Source organism: Eulemur rufifrons, chromosome 9 (genome assembly GCF_041146395.1).
Source record: "Eulemur rufifrons isolate Redbay chromosome 9, OSU_ERuf_1, whole genome shotgun sequence".
Classification (NCBI taxonomy): domain Eukaryota; kingdom Metazoa; phylum Chordata; class Mammalia; order Primates; family Lemuridae; genus Eulemur; species Eulemur rufifrons.
Window position 1 is genome coordinate 18,094,633 of NC_090991.1, and position 25,113 is coordinate 18,119,745.

The window sequence follows — 25,113 nt, forward strand, 5'->3', positions numbered from 1 at the left end:
GGTTCCACACAGATTCTGGGTGGGAGGTATTACCCAGGCTTCTGCTAGGATTAGAGGGATAGTTAATCGAAGGGCTTAGGGATCTGACTGACAGACCCTGGGGAGATGGGAGCCTCTGCTGGCGCCCCCTGCTCCCCATCCCACTGATTCCAGGACATTCTAGTTGCCTCCACTTCTCGGGTTGCTCTGCTTCCGAGACAAAAGCATAGAGTTTGCAATCAGTCTGCAGTGGACTCAAACCCTGATGCTGCTGGGTAACCATGGCTAACTCTGAAACTCTATGTGCCTGAAAAGTAAGGATGAAACTTGTTTCCTGTTTTGGGAATAAGCAATAATGTAGGGAAAGGGCTTCACATGGTGTGTGACTCAATAAATGCTAGTTCCCTCTCTATACTGGAAGCCATGAGAAACTGGGAAGGCCCCAAACTTGTTCCTCTGAGCTCCTGGCAAGCACTCCCTGGATCCAGAGTACACCAGAGAAAGCACAGTATGGTGAGAGGAAGTGGCTGAGAGACGGGAAGGCGCCCTTCTCTGCGCTGAGAACTGGAGGACAGGCTGCTTGGTTCCTGTCTCTAACTCTGGCCTTGCAGCCAAAACCCACATTGCACAGCGGCCGTTTCCTCCTCATTACTCGCTAGGCAGGAACTAGGTATTTTACCTACCCCCAGAAGCTAGCACAGTGCCTGGCCCACACAGCAGCTTTCAGTTAAGTGCTAAGCATCACAGAGGTCTGTTGGCTTGCGAGCAGTGGGTTGGGATCTGGTGGAGACCCCATCCTAACAAATGGTGAGTGGGATGGAATGACCCCAATTTCCCTGTCAGATGTCCTGGGATCAGAGTCTGTTTGAGGAGGCCTGCTTTTTACCTAATGTTTGGAAGTCTTCCAACCTAAATCCAGAGTACCTGAGGGATGTGGAAGCTTAGGGATATATGGCATCCTGGCCCACAGGGTGCAGACACAGGCTAAGGACAGCCGTGAATTTCCACACAGCTTTATTCAGTGGAGCTTTTTAAATCAATCTTAAATAGTTCAGGTTACTAGGAACACTGTAAAATGCCGCCTACTTTTTCTTCTCATGGCTGACACCTTTTCCCAACTAACAGAAACTGGCAAACATTGCAGAGGAAATGTCTACTGAGCTCATGAGTATAAAACTTGTAAGAACAGAAAAGTGCTTTGGGAAAAAAAAAAAAAAGTACAGGAATGCATATAGTCAACAAACAGAAAGACAGAGTCTACCATTAGGAGCAGACCCTGAATAATTATCAGAACTACAGAAATCTGTGTGTTTTGTGTTGTTTGTCACAATTTAAAATCAAAATACACTGAATATATATTTATTGAATAAATAACTAAGGCAGATACACCCTTTTACATTGTACAGTGCATTGTACAGATTCTATCATCACACCATTAATCTAAGTTCTCAAAAGTTAAACATTACAGAGACTTCAGGACAACACAGGAGTCTTTGGCTCCATTTAACAGAGGAAGGACCACAGCTGGTCACTGGATCTTTCTCAGTCTAAGGTTTTACCTTCTGGAAAAGGAGCCTAATACCACTTCCTTTTCCAAAAAGTTAGCTGCCTTGTTTCCATTTCCACTATCCCATACCAACCTATCTTTCTCTTATTTGATGTCTGTCCTCCGATCACTTCCTCTTCCCACATAAACTGGAGAAAAAGGATCCTTTCTGCTTTCTTGGAGGCTTCTGATCTCAATTACAGGTCTGGACCAAAAATGTATGGAAAAGGATGGTGATTGATTTGTGCACTTGGATAAGTTCAAGGCAGTGTGGTCTACCTCTGGGAAGGCCTGGATTCCATTTATTTCTGATGGAAAAACCCCAGTCCAACCAGTGCCCAGAAGGGAATGGAGAAGGCAGATGGGCACCAGGTTCAGGAGAAGGTACTGATAGACCAATCCTTTTAGTTTTAAAATGTGTTGTCTGAATCTCCTCCACTTCTCCCTCTGGAAATTCACAGATGGGGCTCTCTACCACAAGAATGCCAGGTGGCCTGGCCTGGTCCTCTGACTAACTGTAGCTCAGTATAAACAGACTGATGGATTGACTAAGAGTCAGTGATAGGCAATTGGGAGCCTGAAGCCCCCAAGCCTTCTCCAGACTTTGATGATGAAGCACCAGTTACAGCTCTCCCAACTCGCCTTCCATTGCCTGCACCATGACAAACAGCTCGGCCAGACCCACCACTGAGGCGACGATCAATGCAGCCAGCACCCTCTGCAAAGGGGGAGAACCAGGCTTAGGGGATGTAGGCCAACACCAGCTCTGCAGTCCCCAGCACCTTTAATGAGGATGGAGAGCCCCCCAACCCAGGCCCTAAGTTGGGGGAGGGGAAGAAAAGAGGGTCTGGCTTTTCTTGGGGTTTTTACCCACCCCCACAACTGCTGGAAAGCTCAAATGCTCCCCTTGTTTATGGCATAAATATCTGTTCAATACGTAACCTGTGCAAGGCACATTCGCATTCATCCTCCTTTACCCATTACTCCTATCTGGGGGACTTTGTCCTGCCCAGTGCCTACTCACCGGGGCCATTTCTGTGAAGATATATTGGCTTCCAAGGTAAGTGCAGACAAAGGCAGCTGCCACCGTGACAATGAAGTTGAAGATGGTGATTACCAGGGCCTTCACTGATCTCACTTAGGGGAGGAGCCCAGAGAAGAAACCTTTAGATCAGTATTCTCCAGGAGGCCTTCTTATCTCATGGCTGCCTCCCCCATCAACTGGGTTTCCCTCAAACAGCAAGCCAGAATAGCTCAGCCTTAGGCCCAGGGCACTGGGTGGGAAGGAGTGCCACAACCCACCCCAGGAAGAAGCTTTAGCAGCCTGGTTTCCTAGTACCTCACCCTGCTTTCCCAGGTCACTGAGAGTCCCACCATGTCTTGAATCCTGGGAAAAAGAAAAAGCAGATCTCAGATTGGAAGCAGCCTAGAGAGCACCCATTTTACAGTCTGGACTTAGCCCTCTCTACTTCCCAACATATTAACTCTGCCTTCTCCATGGATTCTTTTGCTTAGGATCAGTTTGACTTTTACTGGACCACAGAGCAAGCATTTCAGAAAGAGAACATAGGTTCCCAGTACCCATCTACTCCTCTCCTGCTGCAGGGCAGAAGCATGCCAGAGAATAGCCGGGAGCCCTGACAGAAAAAGGCTCCAAGACTCATCCCCACTTCTACGATTTAAGAATTGGTCATCATCTCAGCCCAGAGTCTCAGTGAATGAGTTGGGAATTGTACTTAGTTTGTATGCAACGTGGAGTGCCTATGGTCTCTGCATAGTATATAGTCCAAGTTTCCATGTTGTTTCTATCCTCTGTACCTCTTTCCAGTGCAGGGCCCTGCTTTCAGGGGCTACTCAATTCATGTATTCAAGGCACTTACTTGACAGGTGACATTGCGGGTGATCCGCTTATATTCCTCATTGGCCAGCTGTATCTTAATCTTCTCCAGCCGGGCAACTAGCTCTGGGTTCTGAAGCAGAAAAATCAAATGAGAGTGAAATTCCCAGCTTGCTAGAAAGTAGGTCACAATCACTGGTTCCAGCGGGAAAGCACTGCTAAGGGTGCCAGGAGATCCACATACCCTTTATACACTGCCTTAGAAATGGTCTTTTTGTATTTCAGTTTCCCAAGCTGTCCAATAGGGAGAACAATATCTGGTTCTCCCATTCTCTCCATTAAATCCCAAAGATTTAAAAGACAAATTTTTCAAGCCTAAAAGTTGATTCATACATATTATGTATCATGAATAAGCCCAACTCAGCCACTACCCCCTCTCACAAATATATCCCTTACATACCCGGGGAGGCTTCACAACCTCTGGGAGATAGATTTCACTGCCTTCCAGGAGCTCATGAAGGTATAGTGTGGAATCTGAGAAGAAAAAGTTTCCACAAACGTAGTGATGCATAGAGCTGAGATCAGAGAAGGGTCTAGCCCTTCTTTCTACCAAAATAAAACAGCCATCTCTGTATCAGTCCATCCCTAGGATCATTTTCAATGGGGAAGGATTTAAGATAATTCCACATAAGTATCTCCTAGTGCTATACAGATGACTTTAGCTATCAGCTCTCAATTATCCTTCCTATGTTACAACACACAAGCCATTTACGTTTGCCTTTGGATTAGATCATTTCTGTGGCCACAAGAGTGCGGCCCTAAGTAGGTTTAGGTCATAGTGATGTTAAATACTCAGGGGACACTGTACTAGGTGATCTCTTTCCAACATCCCTTTAGTTCTAATAGTTGAGCAGTCTACCCTTTGCACTTCTGGCTAGGCTATGTTAATTCTGGCAAAAGACCTTACATGCAGTTTGTCCTATTCCTTCCCTTTGCAGATAAGGGAACTGAGACCCATGGAGGACAAATGACTCCTTCAAGGGGAGTTAGTGATAGAGCTAGGACTAGAACTCAGATGCTACACCTAGTCCAGATCTTTCAACACAGCTTTTGTCATCCTATCTCAAAAAAAAAAAAAGAAAGAAAAGAAGAAAAAGATATTAGATTTCACCACTCTTGCTCTTGAGATAGAAAGAAATCCAGATTCCCAAAAGGTCAAGTTCACTATGCTAAGTTGGTTCCTAATGTGACAAAAAAGGAAGAAACTGAACTTGTTCGATGGCACTGAGTTAGAACCTGGGCTTCCTGAAGGGTCAGGTGGGCCTAGATGTGTCTGAAAATGAAGACGAGGCTCTCCAGAGAGCAGAAACAGCATTAAGTAAAATTTGTCACCCAAGAGAAATTCCAATGGGAGTTAATTAGGGAGCGGGTGGCCTAGGGTTTATGAAGTAGCTCTTGGGTTGGCTAGATGAGTGCTCCGCGGGAGGAGAGTGACGGAAAAAGACTTCAGGAGGGAGTAGATCTGGAAACAAGAGGCGATCCCGCACTGGAGATTGGGGCTCACCCCTTTCTCTCAGGTGCTGATGTAGATCCCGGATCAGACGGAAGGAAACCAAACGTTGGGGGCCGCTGCAGCTGCTGGAGCTGTCACCTCCCGCGTACTTCTTCCCCAGCGCGGCCTCAAGCTCGGCCCGCAACTTTCGGGGCAGCTGCTCTGGCTCCAGCTCCCCGCCCGGGCCTAAAGCGCGTACCAGTCGCTCGCCCGCTACCAAAGAAGACGCCATATCTAGCCGACTCTACGGTCAGGTGACTCGAATCGTGACTTCCGCCCGCGGCGCGCCGGAAGTAGCTAGGCGCTCACGGAGCGGGGCGAGGCTGGGCAGCGAGCCAAGGGGGCGGGGACGCGGCGCGGGGCAGTGTGGGGCGGCGGCGGAACGCCGCCCGGCCGCGGGTCTGGCTGTGTGTCAGCAGCCGAGCAGGCGCTCGGGTGGGACATGGCTGGCTGTGCAGCCCGGCGGGCCCTGGCCGTGGGCAGCCGCTGGTGGTCCCGGTCATGGGCCGGGGCCCGGGGGCTGAGGCCACTCTGTGCAGCGGGTGGAGCCGGGGCCTTCCCGCCAGTGGCGACCACGACGACGCGGAGGCACCTCTCGTCCCGGTGAGGGACGGAGCGAGGGGGTGCGGGCGCTGGGCCTGGAGCCCAAGGAGCGTGTTCCCGGCCAGTGAGGAGGCCAGGAGGCTGGGCCGGCTGAGGGTGACTGGAGTTAGACGCGAGAGAGGGTCCCGCCCGAGAAGGGAGTCGACCTGCGCTGCCTGGGACGTGTGCCAGGAGCAGGGAAGGGAGCGCGGCCTAGAGCCCTGGCTGTGCAGGACTGGCACTGAGGGGCTCTAGTAATCCTCTCCGAGCAAATCCTACCCCCCCGGCTGGGGTCCCCAGCACCGCTGTCAGTGCACAGTCTTTTAATTCAACACTAGCCCTTTTGACTTAAACCCTCAGCCTATAGGTTGGGTCAAAGCCTCCCTCAGAAAGATGCTAAATGTGGGAAACAACACTCTTGAATGTGGGTGCTCATGGGTCCCAGGTTTCATTGTGACCTTGGGGGGACCGGTTTTCTTTATGTGACTCCGGGAAGGGGATTCGAGGCTGTGAACAGGGTCTCTCTGGATGGGACAAGCAGATCAAATTGGGGCCGGTGGATCAGTGGGAGGCAGCATGAAGTTCACATCTCCAAAACAGTAAAAATAACTTTTCTTTGAAGGGCCCATAGAGAGAGCAGCCCTGTTCAGAGAGAGAACCGACAGAGCTGACCTTTTAGTGGCTGAGATTAGACACTGATACTGGGGAGAGATGATAGCTACTTGCAATTTAAGACCCCTGTGAGAGTGGATGTAAATCTTAACAAAAACTGTATTGAGAGACTACTAGGTACAATGTAGGGGAGTACAGGAAGAAATCTAGAGTTGATTAAGCCCTTCAAGGGTAGCATAAGGACTATATTGTAGAGGAGGAGATGGATGTGGAATTATAATACAGGACAAATATTTTCTGAGCACCTCTTATACACTAGGCTATGAAAGGCAGCACAGGCTAATCAGACACAGACATTGCTCCCAGGGAACTTACAGTCTTTAATGGAGATAAGACATGGACATGCACAACTGAAATGCAAAGTGGGCAGGATAGTTAAAATGCTGTGGGGGGTCAGGAGGATGGGTTAGGGAAGAAATGGGCAAGGGGTACATTTAAGCAGGGTGAGAGTGCATGATACGAGAAATGCTGAGTGAAGAAGGAATAAAGTGATCTGGGAGCAGTCATATCTAACACTGGGAGACTGGGGAGGGTTCTTCCAAGGAGAGGGAGAGGCAACAGCTCTGTGGTGTGGTAGCCTGGCAGGACCCCTGTCTGCTCGAGCTGGCCCTGCCACCCCATCCCTTCCCTGCTGTCATTGCCCTGGCCCCTCAGGATCCTAGGAGCTTATTCTGATGGATAAGTACCATTACCTCCTCAGCTTTTCACTTGCTTGTTCTTTTCCTTCCTACTTAGAAACCGACCAGAGGGCAAAGTGTTGGAGACAGTTGGTGTGTTTGAGGTGCCCAAACAGAATGGAAAATATGAGACCGGGCAGGTGAGTATTGGGCTGGGTCATCTTTCATTTTCATGGAGTATTCTACTTCTGAAAGGAGTCAGACTTCATCACAGGCCTGAATGGTATGGTTTTCATTCGTTCCACTTTGATGCTTGGTGCCTGACCAGAATCACACATTTTTAAAGATGGCGTTTCTTTTTTCCTAGATTTGAACACATTTAATGTGTCAGGGGGTTCTCTCCAAATTAGTGTGGACAGGGATGGTTTGGACTATAGTGAAGAGAGAGCCAGGTTGTTGAGAGTTAGGATTCCTTTAACATAGTGGATGGTGGGAAGCCAGTGGAGGGAACTTTCAGAAAAGTAAGCCTTTGATGTTTTGTCATAATAAAACTGATTACAACATGGTAAGCTCTGGGTGTGAGGCTCTTTTTATGTATCAGCTTTGTTCTTAGTCCACTGGAATAGATTCAGGCCCCTGGTAGGTAAGGAAGACTTTTTGTTTATTCAACATTTTTTTGGTATGCCTACAATGGACCAGGCACTGTGCATTAGGGTTAAATCAGACAGCAAGGTAGACATGATTCCTGCCTTCATGGAGTTTATAGTCTAGAAAAGAATTAGTGATATGTAAATAGTCAATGGCTCTACACTGTGCTAGGTGAAGAGGAGGTCAAGGAAGGCTTCCTGAGGCCAGGCACGGTGGCTCAGGCCTGTAATCCTAGTATACTGGGAGGCCAAGGCAGGAGGATTGCTTGAGCTCAGGAGTTTGAGACCAGCCTGAACAAGAGTGAGACCCTGTCTCTACTAAAAATAGAAAAAATTAGCTGGCTGTGGTGGTACATGCCTGTAGTCCCAGCTACTCGGGAAGCTGAGGCAGGAGGCTCGCTTGAGCCCAGGAGTTTGAGGTTGCTGTGAGCCAGGCTGACACTACAGCACTTGCCTGAGCAACAGAGTGAGACTCTGTCTCAAAATAAAAAAAAAGGGAAGGCTTCCTGATGCCTAAGCTTTGACCTAAAGGATGAGTAGAGTCAGCCAGCTAAAGAAGAGTGTTCCAGAGTTGGCCTGGGTTGATCACAGAGTTTGTGGGAAAAGGTGGCAAGACCTTGTGCTGGAGATACCTCCCCCGGAGCTGCTTTGTGGTCTGGGTCTCACTTGGCTGGAATTGCTGTACTGCAGACTCACCGAGGCTTCTCTTTTCTTCCAGCTTTTCCTTCATAGTGTGTTTGGCTACCGAGGTGTCGTCCTGTTTCCCTGGCAGGCCCGACTGTATGATCGGGATGTGGCTTCTGCAGCTCCAGAAAAGTAAGTTTCCCTGGCACTGTGCCTCGCAGTATCCTCAGGAGGAGGCCTGACTCGTGGCAGACATACGTAACTGGGGTCCCACCAGTGAAGACAGCTCCCTCCTGGGCCTTGGAAACGGCTCCAGAGTACTTCTCTGGCACTGAAACTCATGGAGATGAAAGTGCTGAGTGCCAGGGACAGTCTTAAGCCAGAGAGTCCCTTGAGGCCCCCCCCCCGCAGAATGCTCTTCCAAGCTACTTTCAGTTTTCATTATAAATACCCCAAAGGGCATTTGGGGGACCAGCTTCTTGATTTCTTGATGTTCAGTTGGAATCTTTCCCTTAATTTCACATCATCACGAGAGTACATTAAAAGGTCCAGCTCTATTAAATGGTCACACATAGCCCCTGGGGTGTAGGAAAAGGAGGGTTGTCTGGGCCCTGGGGACTGACAATTTGATTTTCTCAAGTTGGCCCCCTTCCTCCAAGAGGCATCTGGGAGAGTAAGACAAATGATGACTGTGTACCATAGGTCCTCCATGCACCACTGTTTGCCCCTGACCGGGGAGTGGCTGGGCTGGGCTGTTGCTGAGCAGGTGCCCAGCAGTGCTAAAGCCCCTTTGGATCAGGGATCAGCCTGTGTAGGTGAGGAGACGGTAGGGAGCTGAGTCTGGCACGGCCTCCATTTCTCTCGGGGTGATCCTGGCCTTCTCCTTCCACCCCACAGAGCAGAGAACCCTGCCGGCCACGGCTCTAAGGAAGTGAAAGGCAAAACTCACACTTACTATCAGGTGCTGATTGATGCCCGTGACTGCCCACATATAGTAAGTAAGCAAGATGGCTGGGCCTGGGGGTCCTCTCCATGGAAAAGGCCTACACCCCCATGTGAACAAAGGGAGGGAAAGGGTCCAACAGAGCCCACATCAGCCCTGGGCCCCAAAGCCTTGCACAATGGCCAAGAAAGCCCTTGATTCACTTCTCGCCTTAGTCCCAGAGATCTCAGACAGAAGCTGTGACTTTCTTGGCCAACCATGATGACAGCCGGGCCCTGTATGCCATCCCGGGTGAGTAGTTAGCACCTGCATGGTACCTGTCGAGAAGGGGTCTACTGTGTCTCCGGGAGAGGATCCTGATGTCCTGTCATCTGTTGGGAGGGACTGTGATGCTGAGAGGTGTAGTGCCGGCATTATCCCCCACTGGGACAAGGCCAGGAGATGTTTCTTTGTAGCCCCATTTCCCTTTTCTCCTGTGTGAGTTTCACTGTCTCTTTGCCTCTATGTGCCAGGCCTGGACTATGTCAGCCATGAAGACATCCTCCCCTACACCTCCACTGATCAGGTTCCCATCCAACACGAGCTCTTTGAAAGATTTCTTCTGTATGACCAGACAAAAGGTAATCTCTTTTAAGAAGGAAAGCTGGGGCCGGGCGTGGTGGCTCATGCCTGTCATCCTAGCACTCTGGGAGGCTGAGGCGGGAGGATCACTCGAGGTCAGGAGTTTGAGACCAGCCTGAGCAAGAGCGAGACCCCGTCTCTACTAAAAATAGAAAGAAATTATCTGGACAACTAAAAATACATATAGAAAAAAATTACCCAGGCATGATGGCGCACGCCTGTAGTCTCAGCTACTCGGGAGGCTAAGGCAGAAGGATTGCTTAAGCCCAGGAGTTTGAGGTTGCTGTGAGCTAGGCTGAGGCCACAGCACTCTAGCCCGGGCAACAGAGTGAGACTGTGTCTCAAAAAAAAAAAAAAAAAAAAGAAAAGAAGGGAAGCTGGAATGGAAGGGCCCTTTCTTCAAAGAGAATATCATAGAAATAATTCCAAAGTTCTATTTCCACATCCGTTTTCAACCTCCCATTAGGCCTGTCAGGTGGATGGCTGTTATCTCCTTACAGATATGGAAACTGAGGCTCAGGGATGATGAGAAGTTACTCAAGGTTGTTGGTAGCAGAGCGAGTCTGGAAGCAAGGGCTCTTAACCCCTGGACCAGTTCTCTTTTCATGATTATACACTGCTCATGCCTCCTCAGGGCTTATTTTTGGCAGCATTTCTGTGCCTTTTTCCAGCCTGTACTTGTGTTTCACGTGTGGGCGTCCTGTTCACCTGGGCCACCACTGGGAAGGGTGTTCTAGGAAGGGCAGTTGGAGAGTGGGTACAACGCCCTGCACTCTGGCCTGGACTGATCCATTGTCTCTTGCCCTAGCACCCCCTTTTGTGGCTCGGGAGACACTACGGGCCTGGCAAGAGAAGAATCATCCCTGGCTAGAGCTCTCTGATGTCCACCGGGAAACGACCGAGAACATCCGTGTCACTGTCATCCCCTTCTACATGGGCATGAGGGTATGTGCCCAGCCTGGGCCCCTTCCCACAGGGCTAGGCCCCAGTTTCTGTGTGCTGTCTCCAACGTGACTGCTGGGAGAGGGAGGGTTCTAAATTTAAACCTTGTCCCTGTGGTTCTGCTCCCAAGAGCTGCATGTATTGGGTGGTGTTGAGTAGCCTCTTGGCAATGGCTGACACCAAGACCTACAGCAAGGAAACTCCCAGGAAGGAGTCCTCCGTGCTGAGTCTTCCTTCTTCCCTGTGGTTCAAAGGGATCCATGTTTATGAAGAATATATACATATTTGTTTAATCATTGTAGGCTGACCTTCACACTTTGTGCATTAGTCAAATTTTTATTGAGTTGTTTCTTGCCTGGCTGTAAGCTAGGTTTGGGGATGCAAATATAAATGAAGCACTGTCCCTGCCTTCCAGGAGCTCATGGTAGTCACAGAGGCCAACATTAAGTACTGCTGGAAAGGAAGGTGAGGGGAGGACAGGCGGGGCTGGTGAGGAGGGTGGTGAGAAAGGTCAGAGCCCCTGTAGCTGATTTTCTGGGCATCGAGCTCTGCTGGCGATCTGACAGGATGAGAAGAAGGGAACGGACGTGCAGCCTGCCCCCCTGTGGGCCGCAGCTCCATCATCATCCTCATCCCACAGATATTCTATCTCTGCAACCTTCCTGGAATACATCTACTCCACTGGAGAGATGTTGATTGGAACAGACTTGGTCTTGCCCTCTGGGACTTAAATCTTTGTTTTTTTTCCCCAGGAAGCCCAGAATTCCCATGTCTACTGGGTGAGTGTCTCCCTCAGGGGAGAGGGGAGCTCAGGAGGTGTGCCTGGGGGTCAGGCTGGAGGTGAGGGAGCTTACCTGCTGGCGGGGGTGGAGGCTGTGCAGTGCGGGTGTCGGCCTTTGGTGCCTTCCCTCTGCACAGAGTTCTGGGTGGCTGGCCCAAGGTCTGATCTTTCTTAGACACAACTCTCTCCCCCACACCACCGCAGTGGCGCTACTGTATCCGCCTGGAGAACCTCGACAGTGACGTGGTACAGCTCCGGGAGCGGCACTGGAGGATATTCAGTCTCTCTGGCACCTTGGAGACAGTGCGAGGCCGAGGGGTGGTGGGCAGGGTAAGCATCCCTGGGCCACTAATGCCCGGTTTCTGGTCCTGCCCAGCAGGCCTGGGGGCTTGGCGCATGCTTTCCTCTTCCAGTGTGACTACAGAGGCTCACTCTGAACACATTGGGTGGCTTTGGATTAGAGATCCTACAACAACCCATTTCACAGATGATGAAAATGAGACTGAGAAGTTAAATGCTAACATGTGGTCCCACAGCTAGTATTGGCAGGGCCTGGATTTAAACCCTAGTGAGTCTGAAGTCCAAGTTTTTGTAGTTTTTGTTTACTGGCATAATGTCTTAAAAACCTGAATTTGAGTGCCCTTAGGTGGGGCATGCATCTCCCCCCACTCCCCATGGTCTTGCCTCGGGCTCATTTTACACGTGTACACCCTTTGCTGGGCCTGAAGAGCTTTTACATTCCCTGCCTACCCCACGCTGCCTCCTGAGAACTAAAGTCACAAGTAGTACTGGCGCCTCAGGCCACATTCAACAAGCTTTTGTCCAAGTCAGCAGGGACTTGGGGAAGCAGGGTGGCAAAGTAATACCAGCACTTTGGAATTAGGTAGTCTGGCTTCAAATTCCAGATGTGTTATAATTGTATAACTTTGGGCAAGTTATTTAACCAAAATCTCAGTTTCTTACTGCTAAAATGAGGACACCTATTACCTTACGATGGCTAGGAGAATGAAATCAGCAAAGGTTTGCAATGTACCCGCCACGGTGCCTGGCACTCAGCGCTTGTGAATGGATGCCGTGAAGGGTGTTTATGGAGTAGCTCCTGGGTCTGGCGTCTTTGTGTGGTGCCCTCAGACATTCGGTCTGAGACTCTTTCCCAGTCAGGATGAAAGGCCCATGCCAGTGGCCACGCTGTGGGCAGAGGTACTGGCAGGCAGCTGTGGCAGCGCCTGCTGCGTGGTGACTGGGGTAGGGGGCAGCCAGTCCTGATGAACTGGCTGGCAGCATGTGGCCCCAGGTTGCAGGGAACATGTCCCCGAGGCTTGGCCTGACCCATTTTGCCTGAATCCTTACAGGAACCCGTATTATCCAAGGAGCAGCCTGCGTTCCAGTACAGCAGCCACGTCTCCCTGCAGGCTTCTAGTGGGCACATGTGGTAAGTGAGCGTGTGCTGTGGCAGGGGCCACTTGATTCCACAGACACAGCCTGCAGGGCAAAAAAGTGAGAGCTCATAGCAAGCGCACAGGTGGCAGTTAACGCTGGGCCTAGTTAAGTCCTGAGATGGAGCCTTATCTGCTATTCATTGTGTGAGGCTTGTCTGATTTTTTATTACTGCCTTTTCCCCAGTTCCCTGTGATTTGTGGACTGAAGACTTAGGCCAGAGGTCTGGTGATTCGATGCTGCGGAGTTGCTCATGTGGTTGGGGTTATTTCCCTGGTATTTCACTCTTTAACCTGAAAGTATAGTTGGGTAGCTTATGCAGTGTGCATCTAAGGGTCAGAGTCTGGACAGCTGTTTCTTCATGTGGGCCGAAGACGGGCTCTTGGGTCCCTGGACCAGTCATCACATCATGAGCTCGACAGAAGAGAGCCCGGGCCAGCCTCGTCCTCTGTGGTTCTGGAGCTGAGGGCATGGGCCCATCCAGATCCTCAGGAGGGCTCAGCCCTGACTCCCTCTAAACTAGCTTCTCTGACCCACAGGGGCACGTTCCGCTTTGAGAGACCTGATGGCTCCCACTTTGATGTCCGGATCCCTCCCTTCTCCCTGGAAAGCAATAAAGATGAGAAGACACCACCCTCAGGCCTTCACTGGTAGGCCAGCTGAGGCCCCGAGTGCCCAGGCCTGGCCCCACAAAGAACAGCTGTCATCCCACAATTGCTGCAGAACTCTTCTCCCCTCATCACGAGCCACAGTGGCTCTCTTAATTTGATTTTGGGGTCCTTTTTTGGGGGAGGAGTGGTGTAACTGCTTTCTTCAGAAGACCCATGTAGGACTCCTCCAAGGCTGGCCTCTTCATAAGTCCTGCCTACACCGTGTTCCAGTAAACCTTTCACCAAGGAACTGTGTTCAGCTGCCACAGGCCTGGAGGATCTTCTTGGCCTGTCACACAAGTTGTCTGGAATGTGAGGTTTGGTCAATAAACCTGTGCACGCTTGGCCACGCTCGCCATTTCTGCCCGAGTTGCAGGCTGTCTTTCTGATCCAGTGGGGCCCCTTGATTGCTCTCTGCTGCTCTTCCAGAGAGCCGCCCCTCTGCTAGGATGTGTGCCTGTTTCCCTCAGCCTGGATGCTGGCTGGACACCTCCCAGGGTCACTGTGCCTCTCAGCCGGTGAGTGACACTCGACTGGACTCTCGTGTCTCTCTTTTACCTTCTGCCAAGTGCAGAGAGGGAGGCCAGTGTCAGCATCAGAGTGGCCTGGCTCTTAGTACTGACCAGCCATTGTCATCTTTGGCCTCGCCGGGCCCGGGAGAGGAGTGAAGCAAGCCAGCTGGGTTCCTGGAGCAATGGGCTTGCCAGCCACAAGTCTGTCGAGCATCCAGACCACAAATGCGGGAGTTCAGCCGAGGAACAGCTTTAGGTGTGGACAGTGACTAAGCCAAGCTACTCCTGAGCTGCTCAGATGTCTAAGGGCCAGAAATGAACTGTGCTGCATTTTGCTCTAATTTTTAGGATTCTTTCTCCCTGGCCACTGTAGTGATTGCTAGAGGTCATCTTATTCTTGAATTAGTATTAAATCTCAGTTCCAGCCCTTGTTAGTGTTGTCCTTAATCCTCCACCAGGGGGAGCTTGAGTTGCAGGGCAAGGTTGCATGACTGAGCTGGAACACAAGGTCAGGTGGCGGACAGAAACACAGGAACTGAGCCCGTAGCAGCGAGCTGGCCAAGCCCTACTCACAGTAAACACGGATCTGTGCCACTGCAGTGTAACACAATTTTATTAGAAATTAGTGTTTACTTCCAGCACTTAGGCTGAGCAACAAAATATTGCAGTTACGTGATAAAGGAAAAATTCTCATGCCCAGGACTGGTGCCATCCTTCAGGCTGACCTCGGTCACACACCAGATTCAATAAAACCCAACACCAGTCTGTGCTGTTGACACCAGGCTTCCAGCTTTCTCAGAAACTGATAATAAAGTCTGACCTTTACTTCCCCCTGGGCTGCTTGACCTTCAAAAATTCACACAGCCAACAGCTGCTTTCTCAATGGGGCCAAGAAACTTTCAAAGAAAATTCCCCTAAACCCTTAAGCCACAAAGTCTGATTAGAGAAGCCAAAATCACTTCAGTGAGTTCAGTATTAGTAGTTTCCTCAAGACCAAGGAGATATTTTCAGTCAGGGAAGATAAATGCCCAGTCCCAAATGCCTGTGCTTTCTCAGGAAGACAGACCAGTCACCACCGAGCCAGCCGAGGATCTGAATGGCAAAGCAGTAAGTAGAGGCTGGTGGGGGGAGGTCAAAGGGCAAGCATGAAAATACCTCAGTGGGGAGCTGGGAATTTCAGTATTAAAGGGCTTCAAGAGGGCAGCTGAGAAAATGGGCCAGTGACCTCAAGTTGAAGCATTCCAGTCTCTGTGGGAAAACCACAAAGCCAAAGCCTGACTTGGCCAAATATATGGATTTATCTCCACTGTGTTACTCCAGTGAGGGCTGGAAGAACTAGTAGCTCATCACCAAGGTACTTGACCTGAGAGTCTTAGAGCTATGTATACATTCAAGACTGTGACTAACATGTAAAATGCCTGATAAAAGTCACATGTCCCTTGCCATCCTGTCACTTTAGGTCCTTGTGAGTGTCTAACCCTGGGCCTGGCACTTGCCCATAGACTCTGTGGGGTCAGCCGTGAGCGGCCACTTAGCTATCACAGGAGTCGTTGAGAGGGATGAACTTGATAACCTACATCCCTTCCCGAGAGAGTAGACAGTGTCCGTGGTTGTGCTGCTTTGTTGGGCTGGCAGGACAGCCCCTCCCTGACGGCATTCCTTTGGAAAGAATTCAGATAAGCTGCTTCCCAAGGGCCAAGCCAAGCAAAAGAAGGGAATGAAAACCAAAGCCCTAAAGAGGAGCTCGCTCTGGCCGATGCCTGGCATCTCCATGGCTAAGCTACCCAAAGGAATGGAGGCCTTCTAGGGGCTCGGGTTGCTCCCGTCATCCTGTGTTCAGAGACTCACCACTGGGCAGAACCACCAACCCCAGCCAGGACGCAAAGCAACAGCATGGATAGAGCCGGGTGGGAGATACAAGGCCGAGCACATGCCACGTCTTCAAGGGAGCTGCTGGGAGCACAGGACTCCGAGTTCGCTGTCCTCGGCTGATGGCCACGCCAGGCAGCACTATGCAGTGCCTGTGGGTGCCACAGCCTAACCTTGGCTCGTGTTTCTAGTATAAGTAGCTCCTGTAGCCTGTGACAGCTCTTTGGCTTTATAGTGTGTAAGGACAACATGCCTCAGAGCCAAGGGCACTCAAAGATGAGAGAAGCAAAAAAACCAATCATGTTAGACCCTAGGAGCCCGTTACGTGACTAAGATGTCAGGGTAAAAATGTCTGTTCTCACAGGGACCCTGTTAGGACCACAAGTCCCAACTTATGCATCCTCCCTTCCTCAGTGCTCTGTGGGCTGGCTGTGTGGCCCGGCTGCCAAAGCCAAGGCCAGTCTGTATTTTTATTGCTTCATCTTTATCCCCTCCCTCAGACTGGTTCTGCAGGGACCAAGGGATTAGGGTCAGAAAAGACGTGGGTCGGGCAGAATACAAATCTCCTGAATAACAGTAGAAAGTGCTTTAAAGACAGATCCCAAAGGCATGGAGAAGGCCAAGGGTTCTGTCATACGCAGGGACTTGGCACCCTGGAGGGCAACCGAAATGCCCAATCCCCTCATCATTAGACTTAAAACTATTTGTTTCCTAGATTATTTTTAAAAAACCAAACTTGTCAAGCATGTGCTTAAATACCCTAGGAAAAAAGCAGCCCTACCTTCTGTTAAAAACAGCACCAGCAGCCGCCCTTGCCCTGAAGGAACCCGTTCGCCACGGGCCTCAGCTGAGGCCTCAGGGGTCGTAGCCCTTTGGCAGAGGAAGGGGGCGCTCAGCAAAGGGCCTGGGGGAACGTTCTTAGCAGAACTCCCCGTCAGGCAGGAAGGGAGATGCTGAGCAAGTGGGACAGGGCTCGGTCATCTGGAAGTGCCCGCAGGCAGGGCAGAGGAATGTGGTCCCTCCCCTGCCCAGGCCTCTGACCTCCCAGCAGGGCCTGTCATGCCTCTGGGTGCTGGAGCAGAGACCCAGCTGGCAGCAGCACGGGGTGGCCAGTGGGGTGGGCTTCCACAGGACGGGAGATGGGGCCTCCCCTGCCCGGACTCCCTGAGGGTCTCGTCAGTCGCGATGGGCAGACTGGTGGCCGAGCTGCCGGTCGTCGTAAGTGCTATAGCGCTTGACGTGGATGCGGCGGACACGGTCCCGCAGTTCAAAGGTCTCCTCATCCTCACTGGGGGAGGCCTGGCTGCGGCTACGGCTTGTGGCCTCCAACAAGGAGTTGTCAGGGACGCGGGGAGTCTCGTACAGTAGGACGTTGAGTGTTTCCTCATAGATTCGGGCCTCTGGGAACTCCACCTGGGGTGAGGGGGACAAGAGGACCGAGTGAGGTTTCATCCCAGAGACGGAGCAGCACGTCAGAGTTCTTGGCCCTGTGCCGGCTCCACAAGGTTCCTGACTGTCACAAGAGAGCCTGTCTTGAGGGAGGGCAGGCCTCCCGCGGAAGGTGTCGAGGGGAGGTACTCTACGGACATAAGGATACAGAAGACAACCCCCTCCTCCCCACAGCCCGAGACGGATGGGCCAGCAGGCAAAGGGGCGGCTGTGGCCTTGTGGCCAGGCCTAGGTCCAAACACAGCTCCACCGCTCCTAGCTGGGGGGGCCTCCGGCTTAAGCTTTCTGGGCTGCAGTTTCCGTGTGTGTAAAATGACGGTTCATGTCTACCTCTGAGAGTTGTCACCATTACAGGGAAGATGTAAATCGCTTAGCAGAGAGCCTGACGCAGTACACAACCAAATACGTGACTGAAAGCAGCTGGCTGCTCTGAGGAGAGGTTCTACTGCTTCTTGCTGCGTGCCTGACCCAGGGCCCTGCCCTCACGACAGTCTGCAGGAAAGAGAGACGGGGTGGCGATCGAGGCACCTGCATTCTAGCCCAACCTGCGGCCCAGCGTCTGCTCCCTCACCTGTCACATAGGGAGAATGGCTCCAGCCCTGCCTGTCTCGCAGGCGTGGAGTGAGGGGTCAAAGAGCTCATGAAAGAGAAAACACTTAGGAAGGTGACAGCTGCTGCTGCCACGTCCACGGCTTAACCCACCACCCCCGAGACCCGCCCCGGAATCCCTTCTCCACCGATATGTTCTGGAGCCTCTCCCCCCCTCCGCCCCCCACCAAAAACTGCAGGAGGAAGCAGGGCCACCTGTAAGCTGTCCTTTCCCGACCGGCAGCTGATCTGCCAGTCAAGGCACTTCAGTAGCCCAGGGCCCAAGGAGGTGTTCAGCGAGCCTGGCTACTGCCACGTGACTGCCCCTGATGAGCTGCTGTCCCACCCCAGCAAAGCCCTGGCATCTCCGGGACACACACTCATGGGAGGAAGCCACTCTGTGGGGTGGACACCTTCTGTTGCAGCCCGGGAGAACAAGGTAGCTGAGCTTGTGTTAACTATCACCTACCGGATGCCTCACGTGTGCTGGGTAGTGGTTAAGTTGATTGACCAGAACACCTAACTGGTGGGGGCCAGAGAGGACATCTGAACAGCAATTGTCTACCCCCGAAGCCTGAGCTATTTCCACTGTGCCACACTGCTTCTCCTAAGGGCACTCTCATTTTTATAATATCTCTGTTAAGTTCATACTATCATCCCCATGTCTGTGAATGAGGAAACTGACGGCCAGGTGGTTTAAATGGCTTGGCCAAAGTTAGAAAACTGGCAAGTGGTGGAACCAGAATTCAGACCCGAACCAGGCCTTCCCCCAACAGCAGCCCGTCCCCTGCTGGTCAATGGCCCTTGCTGTCCAGCTGCCAGGAACCAATGGTTTCTGTCCATTCCCCAAGCCCCCTGTTCTGGCTTGGTCCTTGCCTAGCACCCTCCCGGCACGTCTGGAAAAGAGCCAGACACACGCCCCTTCTGCTCCCTGTGGGGAGAGGCTCCGTCAGGCCGCACTGGGCCTGCCCCGGCCACTCCTGCTGCAGCTGTGTCCTCCCCACCCACGCAGAGGGCGGCCCCCACACCTTGGTCTGCTTCTTCTCCGTGGCATACACGATGGAAGTGCAGCACACCTCTGCCAGCTTCCGGCCCTGGCCGTAGAAGGACCAGCAGCAGATCTCATCGCCGATGACGTCCTTGATGAAGAGCACGCGGCCATTGAAGCGCAAGGAGAGCTTGTCAAACAGCTCGATGTTCTTCAGCAGGTGGTCGTCAGAGTTGCTGAAAAACCCACAAGGGCCAGCAGGCCTGGGAATGAGGTTCCAGCACCAGGGAGGATGCTAGAGCCAGCTGGGCCTTCCCCTCCCCTGTCCTGCTGCAGTGAACACGGGATGCCAGGGGGCAGGAAGAGGAAGGGTCATGGGGCACCTCTGGGTTTTGGGCACTGTGAGGAAAAGGAATTGAGGCACCGAGGAAAGGTGGTCTCCTTGCACTGAACCCGGAAGGAAGGAGGCACGCTGCTATTTCAACAGGGGGTGTTCCTTCCCTTGCTGTGGGGGTGACAGTGGCAACCTGCCTGTCCACAGGGAGTCACGGGGAGGTTTGGGACTCTGAGCCTGCTGCCACATGCGGATACTTAACTGTGGCCTGTTGAGAGGACGGGGGGCATCGGGGGGGTGAGGGGAACATCAGCCCAGTGTGCAGTACACAGGCTGGCTTAGGAGGACTCCCGCCCCCACTCCCCACCCCCTTCCCAGTGTCCCTCCTCCGCTCGGTAAGACAATGAGCGTGAAACCACCTGGCGCTGCCCGGCACGCTGCCTGACACATGTAAAGGGTGCATTTCACACTCGATCATTTCCATCCTGGCCAGGACCCTGCGCCAAGGTCCAACTGCCTCCACCCCAATTTCCCTTCTACTCTGTTCTTCCCTCTTAGCTCGGCTGGTTCTGAGACCCAGACCCGTGCTGGGAGCGCAGGTGGCTTCCCTTGGGTCTGCCGCCCAGTGTCCGCTCTGGCTGCTCAACCCTTTCAGCTGCTCCTGCAGCCCTTCCCGGGGTCCCCCGACAGACACCCACCCTACCTGGTGTAGGAATACTTGTTGTTGCTTCTGTTGTACAGCAGCTTCACCACGGGCTGCAAGGGAGGAGAGAGTGAGTGTGGGGGCGGGGACTGGTGTGCCCTGCCCGTAGTCCCCAGAGGTCCCAGTACCTTGGTGGAAGATTCGATGAGCCTCTCCTCCTCCTTCAGGGATGTGATGACGGGGATGTTGCACACAGGCTGGTACGAGTCCTTCTTGTCCTGGGAGACACACACAGCAGAGAACCTTCTATGGGTTCTTCTATTTGCTGGACTCAGCCAGGTACCCCTGGAGCCCCTCTGCCATGGCCACTCGGTGCTTGGTGAGAGGAGGCATCAGACAGAGGTCACGAGGCCCCTGGCAATAGAAACTGCCAGTGGGCAGGCAGATCCCCATTTCCAGAAAACCTATGATCCATATCCCTAGGCACACAGACTAGAGGCAGGGCCCATGCACACTGCCGAGGGCGGATACCCGGCTGCCGGTTTGCTGGGCTGGGTGGCATCTCCCCGAATCTAACTAGGTTTGGACTCGTCCACCCCACCTCCCACACAGCCTGCCAGGAACCAGACCGTCACGTCCCAGGAGAAGGGGGCGACTCTCGACCTCACCAACCCACGCCAACTCCACCCACCCACCTGCAGAGCCGCCTGGCACATGTTCACCAGCCCCTGAATGAGGTAATACTTTGCTTCTGCCATCAATTCCTTGATTTCTTGCCGGTTTTGAGGGAGAGTGATGGTGTCATCTCGGAGGTAATTCAAAATGGTGCCGAAGTGCTTTCCACATCGGTCTATGAGGATCCAGCCTGGGGATTCAGACGGGCCCCACAGGGTTACTGTTTGCTTCCGGGTACCCAGAAGCAAGCAAAGGCCACCGACGAGCTGGGTGGCGGGTGGCAAGGAAAGGCGCTCCATGAGCATAGAGCCCATGGCAGAGGGTGACAAGAGTGAGGATGAAGTTCTAGCTCTCAGGTCCCCGGCTGCTCTTCACCCATCCTCCCTAAAGCCAAGAACTGGCACATCCTATGGGAGACACGGGCCCTCCAGGGCCCGCGGAGGCCACAGAGGCCCAGCCCTGGCAACACGAAACCACCAGCCGCTGCCAGCCTTCTGCCTACTGCCCAGGCTTACGGTGACTGTTCTTAACAGAATCCTGTCCTGTTTGAATATTTGAAAAGTACAGATCTTCTCCCTGGAAAATGCATACACGTATAACATTCTATGTACAATTTCAAAGACTTCTGAAGCTCTCCTAAGGATTCCAGGAAGCTGTCCTATACTAGGTGAAGAGGAAAGTGAATCTAAATTCTAGATCTCCCAGGCTTAAGCCCTGCCCTGAAGTCATTCCCTCAGGAATCCCTCCTTCCCTCCCCATCCTGCCCCATAAGCCCTGATGCCTCACCTTCTTTGTCGGTTAGCACCTCCATGCGCCCGCTGAACATGGCCTTGAGCATGGTGTCATGGCGGGTTAGTGCCCGCACGGTGGTGTAGTACAGGGAGCCACCCACGTTGAGCTGGACGTACTTGTTGCCTAGCCCTCCTCCCTTGAAGCCACTTAGCTTGGGCTTGGCCCCCGAGGCTGGGCACAGACAGGTGTCCCCCGACATCTCCCGCTGCAAGTAGATGACCACACGGCAAGAGGTGGGCTTGGAAGGCTCCGCCGTGGTGGAAGGGGTCACGAGTGAGTGGCCAGGGCAGGCCAGAGCCTCATACTCTCGGTGCTGTGAGCAGGAGAGGGGAGTGAACACGGAAGTCAGTAGGTAGAACCCTCAAACCAGGAGGGGACGACAGTGGGAACACGACCAAAGTCTTTCTCTCCCTCGGAAGCCCAACCACTCCCTGGCAAAGGCCAAGTCCCCAGGCAAAGTGAGAAGGGATTTCCTGCTGTCTTTATTGTCCCAGGAATCAGGGTTAGGAGCAGTCTCCTAGGGCCCTGCCCTGGTCACCGCAGCAGGCTCCCTGAGACTCAGCTCCTGTTGGGGTGGCCAGGAAGGCAAGCTAACCCTGGGAACTAGTCAGAGAGGGCCTGAGGAATGGATCACTCTGAGGGGACCAGTCACATTACAGTTATTTTCTTGTTAAGGGTCTCAGGATCCCAGACTCCCAGCCAAGCCTACTGGGAATCCAGCCAGCCTAGGAGTTTCCCAGGAGCCCGAGGGACAGGATGCACTTCCTTCCTTTCTGCAGATTCCAGACTCAGGAGCAGCCTGTGCCAGTGTTCACTCTGGGTACAGTCAAGAGTCTGGCTTCAGAAGGAAAGTAAAAGCAGCTTCAGGAGAGAATGCAGTGAGCCGGGTTGGAGGAAGCTGGCCGGTGTTCTTGGCAGAGGTTACCTGGGCTCCAGCTGGAGCTTCCTGACCTGCCCCTTTCTTGGCACCAGCCTTGCCCCAAGTTCCTAAAATTGTCACTATTTTTTAGGGTAGAATAACTACAGGATGGCTATTTTTGTTTCTTCTTCCTAAGAGGGAGCCCAGCCCTATCTCTTCTCTTCCCTCCCAAGGAGAAAGGAAGGAAGGACTAGAAAAGACCAGATGATAAATCTAAAAACAATGAAGTGAGCTGGGCGCATGCCTATAGTCCCCAGCTACTCAGGAGGCCGAGGCAGGAGGATCGCTTCAGCCCAGGGGTTCAAGACCAGCCTGGGCAACATGGCAAAACCCCATCTCTAAAAAATAAAAACAAGGTAAAATAAAACAGTGAAGGTGGAAACTAAAACACTAACAGGAGTTGACAGGAGAGAGGAGAGAGGAAACAAAGGAGAGCAAAGCCAGGCCATTTCTCATGATTTAGATTCTGTATTATGTTTTTGGCTTTCTAAAGAATCACTAAAATTCATTCACTGAAGAAGCAGCAGGCCGGGCGTGGTGGCTCACGCCTGTAATCCTAGCACTCTGGGAGGCCGAGGTGGGCGGATCGTTTGAGCTCAGGAGTTCGAGACCAGCCTGAGCAAGAACAAGACCCCATCTCTACTAAAAATAGAAAGAAATTATATAGACAGCTAAAAAAATATAGAAAAAATTAGCCGGGCATGGTGGCACATGCCTGTAGTCCCAGCTACTCGGGAGGCTGAGACAGGAGGATCCCTTGAGCTCAGGAGTTTGAGGTTGCTGTGAGCTAGGCTGACGCCACGGCACTCACTCTAGCCTGGGCAACAGAGTGAGACTCTGTCTCAAAAAAAAAAAAAAAAAAAAAAAGAAGAAGCATAATAGCTAACATTCATTGCATATTTACTATGCTCTGGGTACTATTCTTGACATTTGATATATATTAGCTCATTTAATTCATTCAGCAATAAAACTATTGAGTGCCTACTATGCCAAGGAGTAGGGAATGATGAAAAGATATTGTTCTAGCCCTCAAGGAGTTCCAAGAAGCATCATAATACAAACGAGAATTTTTAAAAAAAAGTTAGCATTTATTGTGCCCCTGATATGTGCCAGGCACTAGGAATACCTAAGAGAACAAATACAGAAGAGTCATGTCGTCATGAAGCTTCCATTCTAGTGGAAGGACACAGACTATAAACCAGGAAATGCATAAATAAGCAGACAATTCCAGAAGATAATAAAGTGCAATAAAGATAATTAAATAATGATAAGAAGATGATTAGGGAGAGGCACTAATTTAGACAGAAGGACAGGGAAAGCCTCTTTGGGAAGGTGACATTTCAGCTCAGGTCTCAAAAAAACAACCTAAAAAGATGAAAGAGTAAGTGCAAAGTTCCTGCTAGAAACAAGTTTTAGGAATAGAAATAAGGTCATGATGTCTGGTGCACTGAAAGCAGAGGGAAGTTGCTTTCATGTAAAGTCAGGGCAGGCAGGTGCTAACTGTTACTAAAGAGTTTAGACTTTATACTACTTACAGTGTTGTATATGAATCAATTGGAAGGGTTTAAGCAAGAGAGTGATATGATCTTATTTATAGCATATATATATGTGTGTGTGTATATATATATATATATATATATATATATTTTTTTTTTTTTCTCTCTCTCTTTTGCTATGTTGCCCAGACTGGACTCGAATGCCTGGGCTCAAGTAATCCTTCCGCCTCCGCCTCCCTGAGGCAGAGTATGGATGATGGGGTATGGATGAGCTGAGCCCTCACCAGGAGACGGCCCAATGAGTAAGAAATACTAGAATGGTATGAGATCACCTTGCCTTTATCCGCTCACTCCAAAGGAATAAATCCACCCTTTAACAGGTTTTAGCAAGTTCCTCATGTATTTTGTGTCTAGCCCCAATTTTCCCAGGATCAAAGAGAACACATACAAGTTCTCCAAAGCAAAGGAACTCAGAGGCCAGGCTTGCCGAGAGAGGAAGGCAAATCCAGAACTAATCCCTTCCTTTCCTACAAAGCAGTTGCTTTGAGCCCCTGGATGACGTCAGCTCAGATTCCGTCCAGACCAATGGGTTCCAGGAATCCAATGGCAGGTGACGCCCCAGAAAGTGATTCCAGTGAGAATGAAGTTTCCACTGAGAGCCTCAGCGCTCTTCCTTCCGGACTTTGTGTGTGCGTTTCTGGGGATGCCTGAGGCCAGGGGCGGATCCATGTCTCACTCGGCGAAGCTAATGGGAACCCAAGCAGAACAAAGGGCAAACCACTGCAGCAGTGGAAAGGGGTGGGGTCTTAAAGGAAGAAGGACCCAGAAATCTGTCAGGCACCGGGGACAGCGGGGGTAAAGCTGATCTGGGCTAGAGTGGGCGGATCTAGCAGAAATCCTAGGTTTACAGGTAAGGCTTCATCCAAAGGGTCCTGGGGAAATTTAGCGACACCCAGCCTCTCTTGTGGCCCGTCTTCCCAGCCCGGGGCACTCCTCACTGCCGAAAAACCCAGACCGGTTCTCACACCCATCCCCGGTGGAGAATTTGAGCTCTCCGTCTTCCCTACCCCGTCCCACGCCTTTTCCCAGGACCCGGCAGGGCTCGCTTTGCTGCAGCCTGTGCCTGTCCATCCCGTCCCTTAGGGCATCGGCAGGCCCGGCTCTCACCGTCCCCGGGGGCGCCTCTCCTCTCAGCTGGGTGGCGAGCGGACTCCGTGCAGCCCCTAGCCTGTGGCTGCCTGCCCGCCAGCAATCCCGGGCTGTGAGCTCACATCCTGCGCCCGCCGACTCCGCCCGGAGCCGCGTGCGGCCCGGCCCAGCCGGCCAGGGAGCCGAAGACTACAAGGCCCGGCATGCACAGCGCCCTGCGGGAGGCGGGGGTGAGGCCGAATCCCTCGAGACTCTTCCGCCGCGAGAGC

The 25,113-nt window shown here is 52.1% G+C and overlaps 3 protein-coding genes across 4 annotated transcripts; 1 reads left to right on the top strand and 2 right to left on the bottom strand.

The window, feature by feature from the left end:
- Positions 1-1,294: 1,294 nt before the first annotated feature.
- On the bottom strand, positions 1,295-5,146 carry TMEM199 (transmembrane protein 199). Its single transcript, XM_069482242.1, has 6 exons — positions 4,927-5,146; positions 3,823-3,896; positions 3,406-3,495; positions 2,870-2,912; positions 2,550-2,662; positions 1,295-2,243 (listed from the first exon to the last, which is right to left on the bottom strand). Exons 1-6 carry the CDS (start codon positions 5,144-5,146, stop codon positions 2,148-2,150), a joined length of 636 nt encoding a protein of 211 aa, XP_069338343.1. The 3' UTR covers positions 1,295-2,147.
- Positions 5,147-5,277: 131 nt separating this feature from the next.
- Positions 5,278-13,775, top strand: POLDIP2 (DNA polymerase delta interacting protein 2). Of its 2 annotated transcripts, none has more exons than XM_069482243.1 (11): positions 5,278-5,517; positions 6,904-6,985; positions 8,151-8,248; positions 8,954-9,050; positions 9,215-9,290; positions 9,512-9,619; positions 10,429-10,565; positions 11,315-11,341; positions 11,548-11,673; positions 12,696-12,775; positions 13,320-13,775. In XM_069482243.1, exons 1-11 carry the CDS (start codon positions 5,357-5,359, stop codon positions 13,432-13,434), a joined length of 1,107 nt encoding a protein of 368 aa, XP_069338344.1. In that variant the 5' UTR covers positions 5,278-5,356; the 3' UTR covers positions 13,435-13,775. The 2 variants fall into 2 exon arrangements, with proteins under 2 accessions (XP_069338344.1, XP_069338345.1); XM_069482244.1 differs by having other exon boundaries at positions 8,205-8,248.
- A 3,092-nt stretch (positions 13,776-16,867) lies between these two features.
- On the bottom strand, positions 16,868-25,003 carry TNFAIP1 (TNF alpha induced protein 1). The gene is made up of 7 exons (XM_069482245.1): positions 24,863-25,003; positions 21,275-21,593; positions 20,509-20,678; positions 20,002-20,091; positions 19,874-19,926; positions 18,877-19,072; positions 16,868-17,224 (listed from the first exon to the last, which is right to left on the bottom strand). The coding sequence occupies exons 2-7, from the start codon at positions 21,477-21,479 to the stop codon at positions 16,988-16,990; spliced, it is 951 nt and encodes a 316-aa protein (XP_069338346.1). The 5' UTR covers positions 21,480-21,593; positions 24,863-25,003; the 3' UTR covers positions 16,868-16,987.
- Between the last annotated feature and the right edge of the window lie 110 nt (positions 25,004-25,113).